This window comes from Ostrinia nubilalis, chromosome 4 (genome assembly GCF_963855985.1).
Source record: "Ostrinia nubilalis chromosome 4, ilOstNubi1.1, whole genome shotgun sequence".
In the NCBI taxonomy this organism is placed as follows: Eukaryota; Metazoa; Arthropoda; class Insecta; order Lepidoptera; family Crambidae; genus Ostrinia; species Ostrinia nubilalis.
Genome location: NC_087091.1, coordinates 9,268,837 through 9,284,848, shown reverse-complemented (window position 1 = coordinate 9,284,848; position 16,012 = coordinate 9,268,837). Strand labels below are relative to the sequence as shown.

General features: G+C 37.1%; 2 protein-coding genes across 3 annotated transcripts in view; one reads left to right on the top strand and one right to left on the bottom strand.

Annotated features, from left to right (window-relative positions):
• LOC135088651 (tissue inhibitor of metalloproteinase) overlaps nucleotides 1–5,906 on the top strand; it is a 50,810-nt gene extending 44,904 nt beyond the window's left edge. For both annotated transcript variants that reach the window (XM_063983578.1, XM_063983579.1), the window contains 6 exons: nucleotides 1,659–1,788; nucleotides 3,394–3,476; nucleotides 3,864–3,972; nucleotides 4,376–4,497; nucleotides 4,742–4,860; nucleotides 5,403–5,906. In XM_063983578.1, the coding sequence (XP_063839648.1) occupies nucleotides 1,674–1,788; nucleotides 3,394–3,476; nucleotides 3,864–3,972; nucleotides 4,376–4,497; nucleotides 4,742–4,860; nucleotides 5,403–5,460 (606 nt within the window). In that variant the 5' untranslated portion in view covers nucleotides 1,659–1,673 and the 3' untranslated portion in view covers nucleotides 5,461–5,906. The remainder of the gene's footprint in view (nucleotides 1–1,658; nucleotides 1,789–3,393; nucleotides 3,477–3,863; nucleotides 3,973–4,375; nucleotides 4,498–4,741; nucleotides 4,861–5,402) is intronic.
• LOC135071363 (synapsin) overlaps nucleotides 1–15,257 on the bottom strand; it is a 75,890-nt gene extending 60,633 nt beyond the window's left edge. The window contains exons 1-9 of the mRNA XM_063965153.1: nucleotides 15,230–15,257; nucleotides 14,961–15,110; nucleotides 14,274–14,397; nucleotides 11,822–11,937; nucleotides 10,083–10,313; nucleotides 9,139–9,299; nucleotides 7,745–7,830; nucleotides 6,789–6,915; nucleotides 6,466–6,570 (exon numbers count right to left, since the gene is read on the bottom strand). Coding sequence (XP_063821223.1) covers nucleotides 6,466–6,570; nucleotides 6,789–6,915; nucleotides 7,745–7,830; nucleotides 9,139–9,299; nucleotides 10,083–10,313; nucleotides 11,822–11,937; nucleotides 14,274–14,397; nucleotides 14,961–15,110; nucleotides 15,230–15,257 — 1,128 coding nt within the window. The remainder of the gene's footprint in view (nucleotides 1–6,465; nucleotides 6,571–6,788; nucleotides 6,916–7,744; nucleotides 7,831–9,138; nucleotides 9,300–10,082; nucleotides 10,314–11,821; nucleotides 11,938–14,273; nucleotides 14,398–14,960; nucleotides 15,111–15,229) is intronic.
• Between the last annotated feature and the right edge of the window lie 755 nt (nucleotides 15,258–16,012).

Here is a 16,012-nt window from a genome sequence, read left to right as displayed (position 1 = left end):
TGTCGTACGTAGATGAGAATTAGCAATAATTTATAAGTGGATGATTGATGTGATGGATCAAAGTTTGACTGCACAATAAATCAACAACTTTGTAATGCCTGCTGCATTTAAAGCACCCGAGACGAGGGTAAAAATACAAATGTTTTGCTACAAAATTATACCCGTATTATCAAATTATACCTTCAATTAGGGTCATTAGAGGTTCGGAGCGTTCGTGTTCTTCTTTTTGCAAGCGGTGCAGTTATCACAGGGCTCTCTGGAACTCGAGACGAGTTGTTACGACATTTAGGTTAAAGAGGACTCATAATATGTGCACAAAAATACTTTCGTTCCGAATATAGTTGTCAAGGAACGCGCCACAATAATTATTGGCTCAATAACATTAACAAATCAATCATTGACAATTATATCAAATACTATCAAGGTCTTAAATGGTAAATGTTCGAAGCATTTTAATAGAACTTGCGAATACAGTAAACAGAGCTTGGATAGAGAATCGCCTAGACTACCATCCATCCTCATCAAACAGAAGTCTCCCGGAGGACTCAAGGGGAATAATGATGGCATACTCGTACCTTCTCTATATCGAGTTCTACCTTCCATTTGGGATTTAGGTCAACAATCCAAACTAACGACATTGTTTCCGACGATAGCTTTCGGAGAACTCGTAGGTAGGAAAAGAATTTGAAACAAAAATTGCCTAACGAATGATAATTTGAATTTTTATAGATATTTTAGCGTTAATAGTTGCTATTACGACTTCACTAATTTATCGCTATCGTAAACATATCATTTTTATGTCAGCAATAACTATATTATTTGAATGGTATTCGCATGAATTCTTCAATTTGTTTATCTACATATATTCGCGATCTTATATTTTAACTCTACATTATTATACTAAGATTGTAACCAATTTGCATTAACATAGTAAAATTAATTGCTTATTCCAACGAGCCAACTAAGGATTTCCTTGTGGATTGACTTTGAACTCCAGATAGAGTGTTGTTGAAAAGGTCGTATTTGATCTTAGCCTTACTTCATCCAGACATAAAAACATCATAACTCTCGCCCGAGAAAAATCTCGGGCGTCTGTTGACAGATATCGTCGAGCGAAAAAGCTCTCTAATAAATAAAGTCGGCCGTTGGACTTTCGTCCAATTTTAGGAATTACTTCGAGGCGATAAATCTCGGAGCAATAACGTGAGACATCGCACGGTCGCTGAACAAAATAATCTGTAAACTATCCCTCAGGGACTAGGGCGAAAGTTCACGCTGGTTAGTGAACCAAATTACGCTCTGAATCAAGATTGCTTCACATCGTTACATATAAAAGTAATTTGTTGATATAAAACTGGCTAAAATTATTTCAAACTAACCAAGTGCGAGTTCAAATCGTGCAAACGGTTCCGTCGTTCCGCATTTTGTTATCAAACACATGGTTATTATGATATTATAAACAAAAGCTCTTCAAGATTCAAATAATCCTTATGAACAAAAAAAAGCTAACACGCCTTTTCGTGGGTCACCAAACTAAATCTTTCCAAATCTCTATTTTTTTTGTAATATCTCTTCATAAGTAGTTTTAAGTAACTCCTAAATCCTCTATCCAGTCTTTAACAAGGCTTATATTAAATCAAGTGTATTTTGTTTTCCAGATATAAACAATTGCAATGGCGACAAGGTGGTTCGCATTGGCCCTGGTGGCCGCCAGCTGGCGCTACGGCGACGCGTGCTCGTGCGCATCGCTCGATCACCCACAGACATACTTCTGCAACAGTGATTTCGGTGAGTTTATTGCCGCGTGAAATATTTCTTTGGAATAAACAATTTCTGTTCTGTGATCTGTTTTTGAAAGTTTTACGAATTGAGAGCTATTTAGGTAACTGCAGTTTTTACTTAAGTAGATAGTTATGGAGAAGTATGTAATAAATAGGCTTACTTAATCTTATAAGCCTATAAGTAGGTCCTTTATTAAACTAGGTAAATCTTTTCGCATACGAATCGTTACGGATTCTAATATTACTCTAGAGTCCTGTGGATAAAGTACTCAGCTTGCTTTTGGGATTATCTTTCATAAATAACTTTTTCACACCTGCAGCAAAATACCCGTTACATTTTGTGCAACGGAGTAATGCAGTAAAATGATAAGAACCGTGTGAAGTAACGACATTTGCCGTTTAATCCAGCCTACTTTGAAACAATCTTCTGCTTTAAAATGTACATGGCACACGTTTATAAACTTATGTCGTATCCTTGTATACTTATTCATACAACTTACAAGTCTAAGTTATAACTGGCCTGTAATAATCTTATGCCACTGATACCACGTCTACCGGAATTATCCCACGCTTGCTCTAATGTGGTCAGACAGCCGAGTCAGATATCTTTCATTGTAATGTTGTAGGCATGAAATTCGCTTACCTACTACGATGGGGATAAGTTTCACATGCGAACATATTAATAGCGTGTTTTGAATAAGGCAAGGAAATGAAACATATAGGGGATAGATAACAGCCGCTAGTGAATGCCAAATACAAGAAGATAACTAGTTATTTGTAGAATCTCAAAAAGGTAGAGCCTACTGAAGGTAAATTGTACAAAAAGGCATTAATGAGTGACCAAAATACAAGAAAAACGACTACCTATGAGGACAAGTTAAGCGATTCACACACCTTCACATTTCAGACTCAATATAATCTTATTTAAAGTAAATTCCGATATTTATTGCACCAGACGAGAAAATAACTATAATTTACTCGAGCAACATAGCACGACATATCTGCCATCTTACTACGCTTGTCATATTACCATGTCTTTATTATCATCATGGGAACGTTGATTAAATAGCAATCATCGTAGGATACGCCACAAAAACTTAATATTGTTTAAATTAGGTATGTAAAATAGACAAAATACATTGGATAATGTCGTGGTAATAACTAATAATGACGGTTATCATGCAATTACGTTGTACGTCGTCGCGTCGTGATCGATCAATAGACTTTAAATATTATACCTACTATAAATTAATAAAGGCTCAAGAAACACAAATATTCCTCTTTTGATAGCAGTATATTATTATTATTACCGAAGTAAAGTTAAACATTATTTAACTGCATATTGGCTGTCTCCATGACTCCATAAGAAGCCCTTAAATAAATAGCTGTTTAACCTTTTATTACTGAATCTATTATTTTCATGTTTTCAATACATCATGATACATTAGCAATAAAACAGGGGAAATAGCTTTCAGCACTATCTGTAAATTGATTATAAATATTGATTCCCAATTTTATGAGGATTTCGTATCTTAGTAACACCCAATGACCCAACTACCAACCAATATTAAAGTCACGAACGTTGTTAAATCTATACTGTCTTTTTTTTCAGTAATCGTCGGCAGAGTTCAGAAAACTTTCAGAGGACCGATGTTTTATGATTCCTACAAAGTTAAAATCCGAAATATATTCAAAGTAAGTATTTGTTAAGTATATTGAGTGATTTAATTTTAAACCTACTGTATGATAGGTTCACTTTTGACCACTAGGACCACTTGACTTGGTGGTATCATTCCGGAGTTCGAATCTCGTTAGGAGCAAAAGTGAGCTTTTATTTAGGCAATTGTTTAATAAACAAATAACTGCTTTCCTAAACTACGAGTAGGTACATCATGTTCAGTTTTTATGAAATTGACAATATGAAAAAGGATATCTTAATAAAACACCGCCCACAATAAATCAAATTAAAAGAACAAAGATTGAATTTTCAAAGCCCCGTCAAACAAAGGCCACCGGAATTTAGTTGTCAAGCAAGATTGTATTTTGGTGGGTGTCGCAATAACCAAGATAATTGATTTCCAGGCTACACCAAAGGCTGAAATGGCGCTGAAGGCAGGCCGCCTCCTGACCCCGTCCGAGGGCTCTTTGTGCGGGGTCTCCCTCCAGCCTAGGGAGACCTACGTCATCACAGGTGAATAAATGTCCACGCTATACACCTCACGCCACACTGTCGGCTGCCCGACATTTGAAAAGCGCCGAAATAGCTATTCATTCTGTCGACGACATGAATACCTTTAGACCAAAGTGTACACTAGATTAGCATGATTATTCTCGCAAACACCAGCGAATTTAAAAACGGAAGAACGCAAGTCATTCATTATGGATGCGAATATCAAATCCCAAGAACAAACCAATTGACGTTCTATTCGGAATTAATTTCTGACGATCGTCAATATTTTGACAATAGATTGAATAGCAATGTCGTCAACTGGTAATTATCGATTTTTAAGTTCGATAACCTGTCTAGGCAGCATTTATTGATCAGCTTTGTCGTGCGTTTACTTTTATTGATGGCTTTAATGTGGTAATTCCAGGTCGCATAGTTCAGCTCCAAGCACACATACACCTTTGCGGGTACATCAAGAAGTGGAGAGAAGTCACACCACGACAAAGGAAAGGTTTCCGACTACTATACAAGCAGGGATGTACTTGCAAGGTAAGGAAAAACACTTTAACATAGTTAAGTCAGTGAAGAATAGAGATTTAGTTGAACCAAAATAGAATTGGTCTCCTTGGATTTTAGTCCACCTTACGTAATCAAGGACGCTCTTAAAAGTAGGTACACCATAAAACGCGCAATTAAACAACCACACAGACGCGTAAAGCTCTAATGCGGTCACGTATCTGGCATGTGTTAGTTCACCCATACGTGGCAAGTGCTCACGCTGCGTGTTTTTCAGGTGCACGTAACACGGCGCAAGACAAAGTCGCCAAACACGTGCGTGACGAACTACGACGAATGCTACGAGCGACACGGCATCTGTCTACACGACCGAGAGCGACGGTGCCGCTGGACAAGGTAAGCACTAAAATATTTTATCCCTTTCACGCATTCCACACGGGCCATTTAGGAACTCCTATGTCCGTCCCTGTCTAGAACACATGGCGTCGTCACGCTCAGTGAAGCGTGCTGAAAGTTTTAGTAATAAAATAAATGTGGGAACAGTCCTAATTAATGGAATGAATTAAACTTTTTCGAGGGTCTTAAGAATAAACCGCTTGTACTGTTTATACAGTAGGATAGTATGAATTCCTGTTCTTCCATGTCTTTAATTTTTCTTTCTGAATGTTACCAAATAAAAAATATCTTATGTAATCATCTGTCTGCGAATAGTGACTTCTATTCCACTAACACAAGATAAAACACCCGTTATAAGTAATAAAATACATCTTATTCGTCATAAATAAACATTGAACTCCATATAAAGCCAATGTCGAGCACCGATGAGTAACAGACGCCCACTCTTATAATTCTGACAACGCGTAAACATCCTTTGAAGTTGCCTCGTGCCCAATGATGTTCTGTAGCTGGTGCTTATCAATCGATGGTTTACTTTCCAGGGCACCCGCACTCACCAGGTGTCTTCAGGCGCAACACTTCAACGACACCATGACCTGATCCACACTCCGAGCCGAATTAATGTTAATCATGCAGTACCTACCATTTGTATATCTCGATACGTCCTCACGAAAAATTGCAAGTTCATCAAACATTACTAATTCGAAACAGCCAACACTGAGCCAAATATTCATTAACTCTCATAGCTCTATGCTAAGAACGTAGAGATTAGAAGTAGTTGTAGATTTAATATAACTATATGTGATATTTACACGCACGATTTGAATGGTGTCGAAACGTGTATTTATAGTTCAAAGTAACGAATTTGAATTTAAATTACTTTGTAATTTTTCTTTTGGACGCTTTTAATTGTTGTTGTTTGTCTTCGCTGGCAAACTTAATTTTAACGTTATTTTTATATTATTTATTATTAAGTTAAATCTTTGTAAATTAACAAATCATAGTGATATTATAAAATTAGGCTAAATAAATCGTTAGAAATAGAAGTTTTGTTTGAATCTAAACAGCAATAAAAGTAATATCCACATTCCAAGTTCTGTAACTGCCTGCGATAAAAGGAATAGCAAAGTTGCTCCCAAGCCAAATTATACTCTCGCAAGAACTTGAAACATTACTAAAGTTTTTGCTAAACTTAAAGCCACAATTCTTTCGTTTCAAGATAATTAGGTGCTCGTCGTAGAATATTTATGTTGTGAAACAAACTGAACGTTTGCATAATTAATAGCCCAACTTGATAGCCATTCAATAAATAATGATTTCATTTTATGTACGGTGAAAACGGTAACCATAAAATGCTATCATTTTTGTAATCGAAAATCTAGATTGAATTATTTTTGTAGAACTGAAAATTAAGGTACGTATTGATCACTAACAACGTGTTACGAGAAGTTGGACGACTTATTAGATTTCCATATTTTAAGGGCAACTTTTTCATTCATAAGTAACCATAATTCAAAGTGTGAGTTCTTAGAAGCTTAAGAAAATCAGACGAAATAACTTATAAATTACCAAATAAATTCTACAATTATAATGCTTTTCACTTACCATGTCGGTGTGATTGTGGTAGTAGGTCTGCTCGATAAGGGGGAAGTTCTCTCTGCCCAAGCGTCGTTGTAACTGCAGCAGGTGCCCAAATACCCAGGGCCGGTCCTAGAGCAAACAAGCTTATTAATAATGTCAGTCATTTGTCTAGCCTTTGCAGTTTTAATGCGTTACCCGAGGGGGTCCCACAGGGTTGTATATTGTATATTTAGGCCAATGATATTCCTAGTTAAAAGTAATGAAAGTAAAGCGAATCATTTTGTCAGACTGATTAAGAAGCTAATTAGAGAGTTTACCATTTAAAAAACCTGTTGGTTTTTGATTACCTGGAAGTGGTAGATGGAGTTGAGGCTATTGATGGATGGCACGCCTCCAAATTTGAGCCCCAGTAAAAGAGCTCGGTGGTCGGAACCAGCATCCCGCACGTTTTGTCTCACCAGCACGAACTCAGGTCTATGGTCAAAATAACACATTGTCTACCAATATTTAAAATAAAGTGTTACAGAACCCTAAAAAAACATAAATAATAAAGTTAGGGTACCTATCGTGCACTTTAATTGGCAAACAATGGTCAGACTTGTAATAAGCCTTCAAACAAAATATATCTTTTCTGAGTAGGTATACCTAGTTCCTATAGTATACATATAATGTAATTTTTAATAATGGCATGAATGTTATCTTTTTTAAAATCAGCAGGAACTATGAACATAAAAACATTAGAAGATTTAAACGCTCCTTTAAACATATTTCACCTTTCCATTCAAAACATGTAATAAAGATTTAAATTTTAACTTCACAAATTACTCCGAATAGTTCTAGGAATATGGAAGTTTTTACAACTGTTTGCGTGTTGCCCCATCAAACATTTGTTACCAATTAACCATAGGAATAACACACCAGTCACATGTTGTGGTTATTTTTTAATTATGTCCTGGCATGCCATTGTTTGTTAATGGTAGAAACTGTAACTAAACTTGCAGAGTTAAATATATTTTAACTGGCGTTTTAACAGCTGTTTAAATAGGTATTTTCCGTCATTCATAAATCCTACAAATAGCCTCATAGATCATGATTCGTTTACTTAAAATAAGTAAGTGTATATCAACTTTAAAAACTTCTATTTTATTTAGTTAAATAGATTATGCTCACACTCTATTCTAGAGATGACTTCACGTTTTTACAAAGTTCCTCGCTTCTTCACAATACATAATACAGATTACGCATACAAGATAAACGAATTCCAAACTATTCCAAATCGACTTAAATATTCAGTAGGACTTACTTGAAACAGCGAGTGACTTTGGTTCCACCTCGGTACACGGCCATAGAAACGTTCGCTCCTTCGGAGTTGGCGGTGACTGTTAGCTCCTGGCAAACAAGTAATGAATGTAGAAATGTAGACGATTCTTTTGAGTGGTTCGGTTCAGTTTGCATCTAAGTAGGTTCTTCTAGAATTTTCAGAATTAAAATCAAACAAATTGCCTTAAGTAAAAGAGGCATACGAGTAAGACTCATGTCATATCTACAGTCCTTTACATTAAGACTTTGATGACACAAAAAGAGAAAATATTTCACTAAAGCAATTTACCTAAACATAATAATATTTGTTCTTTTTTTTAAATAATAGTAAGTAGGTGGGAACCTAAGCAATAAACTTAGCCCTAAAATGTAAATAGGATTGGGCAAATTTCCAACATATTCAAATGTTACATCAAATACAAATAACAAGTCAAATAACCAACGAATACGAAATACCGAAACTCGCCAGAAAGAGTAAGAAGGGAAAATGAAAATTATGTTTGGGGTATCGAGGCTTTTCTATTCCTTGTTAGGTATATGTTTTTCGTCTTTCGTAGAATTGAATTGAATGTATTGAAAATATTTTCTCTTGTTATCCAAGTTTGATGAAAATGTTTACTTCTTAGTAAAACGAAATTTGGTTACGAATATCCAAAGCTTAGTCGAGAGTAAATACTCTTCATTTACCTACTTTAAATATTATTACTGTAACCATTGAACATTACTGACGAGGGAATGACAGCAAATACTAAACCACAAAAGCCAGTTCAAGTTGAATAATAAAATGGATTCCTACAGCGCAGCTTTGTTTGCGCTACATTATCCAAGCAATAGTAGTTCAAACAACATGATTCAGGAAAAATAATGTTTTGTACTTTTGATAAGGAATTGTACGTTTCGTAAAAAATATATGTATAGGTACAGAATAAAATTGTGTACAACTCTCTTGTTCCAAACAAAAAATAAATACCTAAAGCTACACAAGATGGTTTACTGAGTATCCAAGATTTGAGTCAAAATAAATCTGGTTAAGTGTCCCTTTGCGATATGCAAGGGATAGATGGAAGTAACGAAACGTGTTCAGATTTCTAAAGCTACATAAAAGGATTCCAATGAAGAAGGATTCGTAGTACCCAAGGCACGAACTAGTCATTCAATCTCTATAGTCTAGATGAACTTTTATTATAACTGGAGAAAGAAAAGTCTATCGAACTAGACCCACAAATCTCTATTTCATCATCTGCACTCACTACAGAAGAACGACCCTCTCTAATTTACCAAAGGCAAAAATATGAGGAATTGGATACTCTTCCCATGCTGGCCAGACGGGTTGGGAAGGCTTATTTATCTAGACAAGTCTCTATTTATCAGACTTACCCTAAATTCAGCTTGTTCGACGCGAATGTCCCACTCTCCAGGCAACCGGCGGCCTCTGAAGTACTTGGACCAGTCGGTGTTCTGGTCGTCCACCACCAGCAACGTCACGCAGCGGTCGCGGTTGTAGCCGCGGCCCACAGACGCCACTGATGTTACACTCCCTAAGAAGAAATGGTATCTACAATTTATAGCAATAAATCATCAAGTCCCAAATTGACCAAAGTTTTCTGTGCTGATGCGAACATATTGAATACTTTTTTGGAAATACGTACATCGACCCAACTCACAAATAAAAGGAACGATAAACGAAAAAGAGGTCGGAAAACAAAGCAAATACGTAATTGACCTTAGACGTGAGCGTTGATTAAAAAGGAAATTAAGTTGGTAGGTACAATCGAATCAGCTGCAAAGGCTGAATGTATTTAGGTGTTTTTCCGTGATAGATAAAATACAACTATGTATGTACTACGAGTATAATCAGGTAGATAGCAATAGTGCTTTCAGATAGACTGAAATAGCAGGGAGCGCAAGAGATCTACATCTCTAAAACATAGCACCTATGTGATCTTATAGACTTGACAATACAGCAATAATTACCTAAAATACTAGCAGTTCTATTCGTAGTTGCTACGAATACTCCTAGTATACTACGACTACCACATTCTGTTCGTAGCTAGCTCCTATGAATTACCTTCTTTTTGCTATAATTACCACACGCTGCGAAAGACTCTCAGCTCAGCATTTAGTCTGTGATGACGGTGAGGAGGTTCAACGGCAAAAGAGTCTCTGCCGTTTCAAAACATACACCTATACCTATACCCGGCTTAAGTCTAGTACTCTTGATAAGACAATCTTACCTAAGAGATTGGCAGTGCTGAAGTCCCGCGGGAGAATCTCAGCCGTTTTAAAACATACACATACACTCGGCTTAATCAGAGTCTTACCTAAGAGATTGGCACCCTGATCACGTGCAGCCCCAGTGAGCGACTGCACGCGCTGCAACAAGGATTCTCGGGACTTGGCCGGCGATGACGGTGCTGAAGTCCCGCGGGAGCCCCCACGGAGGTTCAGGGACAGATCCCCGCCTCCCGCGGTGTTAGCGGCCGCCGACGGAGCCGGCGGGGGCCCGGAGCCGCTGCCACCGCTGCCAACGCTGCTGATGCTGCCGCCGGTAGCTATGGCAAGCACTTTGATGTCAATATTTTATTTATTAGTATTTTTTTTTTTTTTTTTTATGTGATAGGAGGCAAACGAGCAGACGGACCACCTGATGGTAAATGATTACCAAATTAAAGTCTTTTAATTTGGATCATGAACAGAAACTTTACTACTAGATGTAAGTTCGTTCGTTCGTTCGTTTCAGCCAAATGACGTCCACTGCTGGATAAAGGCCTCCTCCAAGGTTTTCCACAATGCACGGTCCTGCGCTGCCCGCATCCAGTGGACATCCAGTGGAGTGGATCCTACTAGGTGGACCGACGATCTCGTAAAGGTCGCGGGAAGAGATGTAAGTAAGAGACATTAATGAACGGTGAATCCAGAGCGAATCTAAAATTTATAGATTCTATTTCCATATGATATGAGTTGATGATTTATATGGAAACTAAGGCTGGGTTGCACCATCTTACTTTAACTTTGGCAAACATCAAAAATCTGTCAAACTCCATACAAAAAACACCGGTTATCGTTAAAGTTACGGTCAAAGTGAGATGGTGCAACTCAGCCTTAGAATTAGTTTGATTTGTATTTTATCTGTTTGCCCACTGTTTGTATGTAGGTATCTAGGTAGTTCATTTTACAAATATGTCAGAAGGTGCTACATTTTCAAGTCTTTACCTACAAATAAAACAAAATCTGACCCAACAAAGTGTAAGACAAATCAGTCTAAGAGGATACAACGGTAACAAGGGTGAACCACGTGCCCAAAGTGTTATTTGCGGTGTCCGTACGAGCACCTGACCGCAACGAGTTGTAAGGTTCATAATTAACTCAGGTTAGTTCACCTTCTGCGAAGTAATTCACGAAGGAAGACCCCGTAATTAATTCATGGTATTGCAAACAAATGAAAACTCGCCTTCGTTGATGTGAAATTCTGACTACTATGGGTAACATAGAGTTTCCCATTAATAGGAAAAGTTGACGCTGCGTGTTTGGAATAAATAAACGAATTTGGGTAAGTCACGTTCCGCTTTTTGTTACATTTATCAGTATTCCAACATCCATCTAACTTGTATCTCATAACGTAGATAAGTATTAGGAGCTTATCGCTCAGAAAATAGTATGCTAATTTTGAGAACACTTTACTACCACTTAAACACTGTGCGAAGTCTTGAATGTGACGCACTGGATACTGATCGGGCACTGTTCTTGCATTCAGAGCTCGGTAGTCACCGCATTTAATGTCTTCATTGTTAGTTTTAAAAAGCATTTAATAATGAATAATAAAAAGCACATTAAAGTTAGTAGTGTTGAATCATTCGATAATGTCTATCGATAAAATCTATTGTGTATTTTTGTAAGCATTATCGGAAAGCTCCATCACTGACGCGTATAAAAGTATTATTTAGTTTTTATTAGAAATGTAATTTACTGTCACAAAAGTATGCTAAGTAGGTGTACTGTTTATTGCTTTTGTGTGTGTTATGAAGTAGGAAATTAAATGATAAATATTAGAAGAGCTCACCTTGCGAGACCGGCCTCTGGGCCTGCGGCTTCGGCTGGCTGGTGGTGGCCGGGCGGCCGGTGTAGGGATCCACCTCGCCCTCATCGCACTCCGACTGCAGGTCGCCCGAGCTGAATCTGCGCAACGCCTCCGCTGAGCTACACGCCACGCCACGCCGCCACGCCACGCCACGCCAAGGAGGGACACGCACAGGAAGGAGAAAACCGACACGCACAATATGTAGCCACTCATTTTCACCTAACTTACAGCCAATTTGAACTCCTAACACCTGATTTGATTGACATTTTTCAGATAAATTTTGAAGTACAATACGAGTAACATAAAGTACACAGTAAATTGCCGTCAAAGCAACATCGAGTCACGACAAAGAAACCTGGATGAAGCGCCATGCACTGTCGATGGAATTTAAAGTAGTGTTGCCGCGTGATTTAAAAAAGAAACAATCAGACGCCATCTTTTCCCAAAACTCATAATATTGACTTACAAATATTGAAAACGAGGAATACGGGAAAAAATAAAAATCTTTCGGTACATTATCGTCGGGGATATCGATACTCCGGCAACACTAACTTAAAGTGATGGTCCACAGGTCGTGATTGGCGCGTGTTCGGAGCTGATGAGTGGCGCTACACGTACGTGGGCTACGGACGCTGCGGTCAGGCTGGGACGAGTCTTGGCAGGTTTACCCTAATTATAACTTTTTCGGTCGAAACCCCTTTTATTTTTAAATATGTACTTAGTGACCAGGCTCGACATACGTAGGTGTGATTAACTAATTTATGGTGTCATTTATATTTAAAAAACACAGTTAAATAATATTTTTAAGGATGGGAGGTCATCGCTCTGAGATCGATTGAAAGTTTATTGTTTCGAAATAATATTACCGATTATTTATAAATTTATTCAATCGTATGACATAACAATACCAAAAATGGTTAACGTGTAGGCAGCGGCAGCGTGCTAACCGACCATTCACTGTTTTTTTTATATTTTAAACCTTTTTTTATCTTCTCGTCGTATTGTATCCATACGATATAGAATGTAAAATGTAAGTCTAAAGTCCATTAAAATGCCCGACGTAACGTTAACGTAACGTAAACGTTTTCCTGAGGGCGGACCTGCCAACACGGCTGGATCGAGTGCGGGAAGGGAGCTGGAAGCAGCGAGGTGAAGCGGCTTGGCCTTTTTACGGTGTTGCACATTTTCAACAGTTAAAATAGCACAGATTTTAATTTGAGTCAGTTACAACAAACATCGCTACCAATAGAAATTAATAAATAGTTGACTTAAAAACAATAATCTAAAGTAATACTACTGTAACGTCATTTTATTGGCTCAAATTAAAAACTGCTTGTAGATATTATAGATAATAGGATATTTTCAATTTTGTCATTATTATGCTTGTGTGTTTGTGTAGAGTTATCTTACTGACTCCACGGGTAAGCTATCGGTCTTTAAGCTTTTTGTAACTACTCTACCTACATACTTGCAATTTTAAACGTTCTAAGACGTTTTCATGTTATTTTGACTTGAGCATGCTTCGATTTATTTTTGGTCAATATTTTAGTCTACAGACATGCTCAATATAATATTATAACGCTGCTTTGTACTTCATAAGCCATGAAACTTTTTCATTTATTAAACAGAACTATTTTCAGGAAGAATTTTTGAGACTAAAACATAAATTTCGCAAAGACAAAATTTTCAGAGGCTTTCCTTGATTGGAATTGAGACAATAGCAGAGGAAAACTAAGTTAAGTTTTTCTTTTTCTCATCACACAGACTAACACAACACAAATAAACTACTTAAAATCATGCAATTTCAAGGCACATGCATATCATTCCAATTACCTGTAATGCACAAACACCACAAAATCAGTTATAACTTATTATTCAGAAGATTATAAAGAATTTAACATGCCAAGAGTTTAAATTCACACAATTTGCATGCAACGAAGAGTTTTTGACAGCTTACAGATTAGGCCGGCTATTTTTACAAAAAATAACAACAACACAAAACAATTGAACACTTTGTCACAATCACAAGCGATACGAATGCAAGATTTTTTGTCATGGGTACGATTGAATTTCAAAGTTTTAGCTTAGGCGCAGACCACCAACTTATTGTCGGCCGATAGTTGGGGCCGATTTTAATTTGTATAATAAAGAATCGACCGATACCAAATCGGTGAAATGTGCGCGCTTACATACATGCCCAATGCCCATGTGATTAACAGCCCGAGCCAACTATCGGCCAACTAAAAGTCGGTGGTGGTCTGCGTCTAGGCTTAACATTGGGTATTAGCCCGCATTTTGCACGTTTAGGCACGTGTTGAATTATATAAGCGGTTGTGGCGAAGAACTTTATTGTCATTTTACTTCCATTATTTTAAAGGTTTTAAAAACTCTCCATTAGTGTATAGTGCTCTACTGGTACTAACATCTTACATACCTTCGTTTCAGGTAATTGACATTGGTGGTGAATGAGTTCCGGAAGCTTGAGAAAGACAGGGTTGATGTGGTCGCGGCCTGCGGGCCACAGATCCCAGGACACCCCGAACGCTCTATTTTGACGCCTACGCAATCAAAACATTAATTTATAATACCCATACCATGATACCATCCCGAAACCAATTAAAGTTTGTCACTATTAATAATTTGGGAGTCTGTCTTGTCCCTTGTCAATTTGAGTTGGTAAACATACCTACTTCTAACGAGTGTAAAGTTTATAGCGAAATTTTATGGGATTGGTTGTTTATTGACTTATAGTTTTTGATAGACCAAGTAGTACTAAAGTACCACTAATAATAAGTAAGTATTTATCATTCAATTTCATTCCATTATAATATGAAATCCCTAATGACTTTCACCAAAGCATTGTCTCGTCTTATATGGAATAGTAAAAGTCATTTATTTCACGGGACATTTCTCTATTCATCATTTTCTCAGCTTCAAACTTGTGATGGTCAAAGTTACAGCTTCAACATATTTTTGTTACTCTTACAGCTTGCTAAATCCGATAAAGGAATAACTTAGTCTAAATCGAATAAGATTATACTTTTCTGTGTAAGGTCTACTGAGCACAGGTACTCATGTCGAGATTACGCCAACGCGTATTGAAGGAGGAAAATTCTTAAACCCTTATTCTCTTTTATGGTGATAGTGGTTATCCACAGAGCGGTTACGTAACGCCTCACCTGGAGCAGGTTAGCAGCAAATTGCAGCCGTACTGAAGCGATCAGGGGGACAGCGAGGTGATCAAACACGACGGAGGGGAGAGTGGGGTAACCTGTTGAAAAGAAACTTATTTTAAATAACGTTTAAAAAAGCAAACACTACTAAATTCTTATTTATCTAATACTATCGTCATTCTTCACATATTTAAAAAAATCGCTGATAAATCAATACTAGCTGAGCCTAAATTTTTCAAATGCATTATATTGGAAGCAAATATGTTCGTGCGTTAGTATACCAATTCGAATAACTATGAACGTGAGATATGAACTAACTCTATCTCACGCAATTAATTGAAGGAAATATCATTCAACAAAAACCAATCATTTATGTTGGGATCCATGAGAAAAGTCGATCTATCTCAGGTTAACTTAACCTACCTACCATTAAAATGTTAAAATGCAAAAATCGGTTGCCCTGATACTTTTTATTTTTGTGCAAAGAGGGGAGTTTGAATTTCAGTCGAGAATTCGCGAGGGTTTGCAATTATTTATGACGCGGGCTGTCCGACTCTTGAGTAGAGATATTTCTCCAGCGATCCTTAAGAGCAGTTCTAAACCATTTGACCTTTTTATAACTGTCACTTGAGTCACCTTTAATAACTAACGAAGTCTATTTAGGTGTTACATTTTATTGGAATTCTTATAATGAAATAAATAATTTTCATTTTCAATCCCGCCGATTAATTAATATTTTGATCTACTTATTTCTAAATGAAAAACCAATGTGAACCAGATATAATGTAAGTTGATACAAATGTTTAATCATATGACCGGAACGTAGCACAATAGCAACAAATCTATCTTCTAACATATTTATTGAATGTTCTGTATTCCGAGATTGAATGCTGTAAAAATGTATACTAATGGCAATCCCATTGACGAACGAGGTAGGTTTATAATCTGTAGATGCTAACAACTTAAAGGCATGTTTTATCTCATTAAATAATCTAAACAA